The sequence below is a fragment of the Athene cunicularia genome (genome assembly GCF_003259725.1).
Source record: "Athene cunicularia isolate RWA chromosome 3 unlocalized genomic scaffold, athCun1 chr3_part1, whole genome shotgun sequence".
Classification (NCBI taxonomy): domain Eukaryota; kingdom Metazoa; phylum Chordata; class Aves; order Strigiformes; family Strigidae; genus Athene; species Athene cunicularia.
Window position 1 is genome coordinate 17,081,343 of NW_020799097.1, and position 6,000 is coordinate 17,087,342.

The 6,000-nt window shown below is 35.8% G+C and overlaps 1 protein-coding gene across 3 annotated transcripts in view; it reads left to right on the forward strand.

Annotated features, from left to right (window-relative positions):
* KIDINS220 (kinase D interacting substrate 220) overlaps nt 1-4,941 on the forward strand; it is a 77,625-nt gene extending 72,684 nt beyond the window's left edge. For 2 of the 3 annotated variants that reach the window (XM_026844095.1, XM_026844096.1), the window contains one exon: nt 2,549-3,817. In XM_026844095.1, the coding sequence (XP_026699896.1) occupies nt 2,549-3,817 (1,269 nt within the window). Of the gene's footprint in view, nt 1-2,548 lie in introns of all 3 variants that reach the window. The other variant, XM_026844094.1, reaches the window with a different exon arrangement.
* The last annotated feature ends 1,059 nt before the right edge of the window (nt 4,942-6,000 follow it).

Genomic DNA, 6,000 nt, shown 5'->3' on the forward strand with positions numbered 1-6,000 from the left:
ACTGAGTCAAAGTCTTTGCCATCTGAAAACTATTCCTCTGTTTGAGTAATCACTCTTCAAGAGAAAAAAATCAAAGCTGTCATGCTTTTCTCATCTTGCTTAGGGTGGCATCCTGCAAGTTTTCTGTTTATTGTAGTATTCAGACTTTGTGTATGAAATACTTCAGCTTCATGGCTAGCCAGATGTTATGCTGTTCAAAGGATTACAGGTACATCTATTAGGTTTTTTTTAAAACCAACTACAGTGCTCCATGACATCAGAGTCTTGTCCTGACAATGCATAATCTATTCATAGACTCCAGAGCCAACATCCTTCTCTTTGGTTTCTGTGATAAGTTATGGTCAGTTTTCTTTTGTATCTTATGAAACCACCCAAAGTGTGTGATTTTCTTTTGTCCGTTTTAAGAATTGACAAATCAGTTGATATCTAAATAGTGGTTAGAATTAAAAAACAAAAATCCCAAAACCAACCCAAATGTTTAGTAGTTCTTTCATCTGATTTTTAGAAGCCTAAATTAGGAAATCTTGGAAGTGCATGAAAATAGGAAGACACCCCAGATTACTAGCTATAGGTGATGTTTTTAATATTCAAAATTGTCGCTGAAAAGAGATTTGCAATATGTATCCCAGAGATTGATTTCTATCCCAGATATCTCGGGTAGGATCCCGATTACTCTTACTGCCTGTTTCAAGCAGTGGAGTATCAATGTGTGTTTTTTTTAAAACAGAAGTGGCATGTCTTACATTTGTTACATTGTTTTGGTGTCAGAAGCACAGAAAGATGTACAAGATCTTTTTAAACACTCTCTTCAAGTTTAAATAAATATTGCTTCTGATGCCCACATAGTTATCTGAACTTAAAAGAATGAGAAAGTTTGTGCTTAAAAATCAGAATTTACCTTTTGGAATTCTTAAAGTCGATACTAAATTTAAAAGAGTATTGCTACTTCTCTGTAAGAAGGAGGAGTGCTCCTGGAAATGCACAATAGAATCAAATAGTTCTCTTTTTGAGGAACCATAACTGCTGTGGATAAATAGTGAATATGCATAAGTAATCAAGTGTTAATATTTCTGAGATTCTTGCATTTTGTTTGGGGCATTAAATTACTTAGGTGTCATGGCAGATAGAAGTCGTTTAAACACCATTTTCTTTTAATTAATCATGTTTAGCTGTTCCAAATATTCTAGTGTATATACAACATTATTGATCTTACAAAAAGCTGTCAGTAGTAGTTGCCTAGTAATATAGAGGGAATAATGGAATGGTAACCTGCAGATCTTGTGTATGTTGCTTGCTGGAGGGTATTATGAGCATCTTCTGAAAAGAAAAGCAGCACGTTGGTTTGCATTGAGTTCCAGTGCAGTACAAGAAAAAAGTAAAGATGATGAACAGAAACAAGAAAGATAAGAAGGATGCATGTAAGAGCAGGAAATATATGCAGGGAGGTGAGAAAAGATAGAGGGTGAGAAGGAGAAAGATGGACCAAGACGGTATATCTATATGATTAAGCAATTCTGTTCTAAATCTTAAATTCATTCACAGTGTTTGAATCCATACATTGATTTTCCTGCTTACATTTAGTTTGTTAAAATCACACAAGCCCTTTTAGGTTCATTTATTTAATAGTGTTTTCTAGTAGAATGGTAGGGTTTTGACATGTGGTTAATTTTCAGTGTTACCCCAAATAAAACATAATACCTCAACAGTCATTCAAAACCTGATCTCATGCACTGCAAGGTTGGACGCATTTCCTCAAGTACATACTGCTTAAGTCATTGCCTCAGCTCCAGTGTATTGGGCACCATACAGCATTTGCTTGGTGGTACTGAGCAGCCCATTACATGCACGACACGTGGCCATATGTTCAGCCACAATCCATTCCTTGCCTTGTTCGCTCTGTGCTAAACCTTGGTTCTAGCGTTTCATAGATGGCCTAATATTCTGTGCCTGTGGATTTCTCTGTGTGAACACTAAAAGAAAGCAGAGGTAGGGGCAAAGAATAATATGTTTGTCTGAGAACTGATTTTTCTGAAATCAGCTATATGCAGTGGAAGTTTGTTGGTGTACACTGAAGTATGTAGGATGGGGTCTTTTAAAAATGTTTTTGAGAGGTGTTCAGCATTTAGGTGAACTCTTGCTGTCTTTAATATAAAGTGCTAATTTTGTATTAAAAATGTATAAAATTGTAAAAAATATTTATGCTAATTTTATATAAATATGTATTTAGAAAAGCCTGTCTTGACATACAAATCTGTTGTAACTGTATACTCAAAAAGTTAGACTCAAATGCACTGGATAAAATCCTTGTTTTGTGGAAAACTTATGGTATGGGGACCAACAATAGGAATACTTTGCAAGTTTAGTGAATATATATGATTATAGTAAGCATATTTTAATTAGAGCATTGACAATGTCACTTGCATAATCTATTTTCAACAAAAATATGCATTTAAGCCCATACTTGATGGTCAGTTATTTCATTTAAAAAGATTAGGAAAAATCAAAATAAATAGTTCATTTAACTGTTCTCTTTCTTTTTTTTTTCCAGTCACAAACTCGCAGAACTCCAAGTCTTTCAAGTCTTAACTCTCAAGATTCTAGTATTGAAATATCAAAGCTTACTGACAAAGTACAGGCAGAATACAGAGATGCATATAGAGAGTATATTGCTCAAATGTCACAGTTAGAAGGAGGTGCCAGTTCTACTACAGTAAGTGGTAGGTCCTCCCCTCATAGCTCAAGTGCTTTCTATATGGGGCAGAGTACATCAGGGGGTTCCTTGCATTCCAGTGCAGAACAGGAAAAAGGAAAAGATGGTGAACAGAAACAGGATGATGGAAGAAAATCCTTCTTGCTGAAGAGGAATGATGTTGATTACAGTACTTCAGGTGTTTCTACTAATGATGCATCTCCCTTGGATCCCATTACTGAAGAAGATGAAAAATCTGATCAGTCTGGTTCTAAGCTTCTCCCAGGAAAGAAGTCTTCAGAAAGAACAAGTATTTTCCAGGCTGCAGATTTAAAGCTTAAGGGAGTTACTCTCCGGTATCAGAAACTTCCAAGTGATGAAGATGAGTCCGGAACTGAGGAATCAGATAATACTCCACTTCTTAAGGAAGGTAAAGATAAGAAAACAGATGGCAAAATAGACAAACAGCCCAAATCTCCAGAACATGGATCTGAACCTATTAGAACCTTTATCAAAGCAAAGGAGTATTTGACAGATGCCCTGTTGGATAAAAAAGATTCATCTGACTCTGGTGTAAGATCCAACGAAAGTTCTCCAAATCATTCCCTCCATAATGAAGGAGCAGATGATTCACAGCTGGAAAAGGCAAATCTCATTGAGCTTGAAGATGACAGTCACAGTGGAAAGAGAGGAATTCCACACAGCCTTAGTGGCCTTCAAGATCCAGCCGTGGTTCGCATGTCTATTTGCTCAGAAGATAAAAAAAGCCCTTCTGAAAGCAGCTTGATAGCAAGTAGCCCAGAAGAGAACTGGCCAGCTTGCCCAAAAGTCTATAATTTAAATAGAACCCCTAGTACAGTAACCTTAAATAATAACAGTGCTCCAAACAATCGAGCTAATCAGAATTTTGAAGAAATACAAGGTATCAGAGATTCACCTCAAATTATCCTGCACCCTGGCTCAGGTTCCAATTCAACTGCAGTTCAGAATGAGAACCTGAAGAGTGTTGCTCACAAGCGGAGCCAGCGTTCAAGTTATACCAGGCTTTCAAAAGATTCATCTGAGCTCCACACTGTTGCAGCCTCAGAAGGGGCTGGTTTTGGAGAAGAAAGAGAGAGTATCCTCTAAAAAGCAGCCAGGTTAAAACACAGAATATGCTCATGAATTGTAGCTCGCTTGGAATTCATTGTCAGTGTGTGGTTACATTAAGCTCTGTAGTTTAAACCTTCAATATTGTAATAGAAGGTCTAGATTATTTTCAGTCGTTTACTTGGGAGAAGAAGTAATTTTGACAAGAAGATTACTTCAGACCTTCCCCACGAATAAAAGCGGTACTTGTCAGCATGGAAAACTAGTTCTTTGTTAAGACACTGTGCAAAGGTTTTATCAGGGTCAGATGTTGCAGAAGTAAGTATGGTTTAATTATTAAAATTATGATGTGATTTTACTTTTCTGTTGGGATATGTATCACTTAATCCTTCTGAACATTCCATTTAAATCTGAGTACTTGCAGGTAAAGACTCTGCATCTTTGCCATTTGACCTAAGAGGTGCCAGAAGATTAATTATTATAGCCTGTGACACCCTTATCAAACTCTGTGTTAATTAGTGGATTAATGTGTGGAACATATATTACATATGTTGAAATTTGAGTGTTAAGATACCTGTTTGGCTATATGTACACTTTTATTCTCTGTACGTTCAGTAATTGGTGTTGACTTTGTGAACTTTGAGTAGAGTGGTGATAAGGTTTGTAAGGGACATTGTCTTGATGTGTCATTGGAATTGGCAGTTATTTATAAGGTAATACCTTATCACTGATAGTGGATCCGTTATTTATTATAGGTACATAATTTTACAGTCAGTGGTCTAAATAGATGCAACCACCTGAGCTACATTAAAATATTGTAAGGATAAGGTATGAATGTGATGTCTGAACTTACGGAGTATCTGTTGCTGTGTGTGATCTTTCCTTGGTACAGTGTTTATCATTTGGTTATGGAAAGAAGAATAAGCAGTGTTTGCCATTTTAAAAATATTGCATACTTTTTGGAATCTTGTCAGAACTGTATGCCAACTTCTTTATTTCTGAAGCGTAGTGTTTGAAGATTTTTATGTCATCTAAGTAATGCACCTGAATGTTATTGTAGCAAATACTTGTAGTGCCCAGTGAAATCTGCATGTTTTTGAGGACTAATTGTTCGAACTAGACTCTGGTAGTACAGAGAGAATAAAAAATAAATTGGCGTGTTGGATTTGTGTCCACATTTCTATTTATTGCAGTATTTTGTTTCTTCACTGGATAAAAATGTTACATTCATGTTGTTTTGGTTAAAGTACTTCACAGATTTCATTAAAAAGAACGCATTAAAACAATATTTTTATTAATACAATACTAAGTAAGCATCATATATAAAAATACATCTGATAAATGGAATTGCCAAAGCAGACGTTTCTAAAGGAAGTGCTGTGAGCTGCAGAGATGTGGTCCAAACCTCCTGCTTAGTCCAAAGCAGTGGTCCTGCTGTGTGTGGCAGTTAACATGTGCTGGTAGTTCTGCACAGCTTTGTTTCTGTCCTAGTGCATCTCCAACCAGATGCCTCCAGCAGGAGCATGTGGTTGTGGCCTTTGTTACCCAAATCAAGAGGATGCTTTTCTATGACAGAGTCAACAGAGAAAAACTGGCTTTTACTAGGCTCTTTATTTTTTTCATTCCATTGTTGTCTTGTACTTACAGGACTACAGACATGGTCTGTATGGTTTTGGTTTCTGTTAAATTGGTGCATTATTTGATTGAATTAAATTTTACTCATCAGAGTGTTACAGAAATACTGGAAACTTGTGTGCCCATATCTATGTCTATTAGAAAGATTATTAGTTTAACCAAAAAGCCTCCCAAAACAACATAAGCCCTGAAAGCTTTCATGATATTTTGCTGAATCTTTGGGAACAGGTTTTTGGTTTAGGTACTTGTACCTTTTTACTTTTTTTTTTTTTTTAATCACTCATCTTTCTGAGATTTTTGGAATGTAAAAGCTCCATAAAAAGATACTTAAAAGAATTATTTGTAAGAGAGGACAAAAAGTATAACCTTCTTCATTTAGACATATTCACAGTATTGATGAAAGATACCAATTATTTTAAATCATTTTGTCTACTAAAGTCCTTTTTCTTCCTGAAAGTTTTTTCTCTCAGGTCTTCATAAAATACCAGAATTGGGATGGAATAGGTGAAAACAGTGGTTCAGCCCTGCTTCCTTTAACTGCATTATATATAGTAATACATTCTGTAGTTGATATAATCAGATGTGTT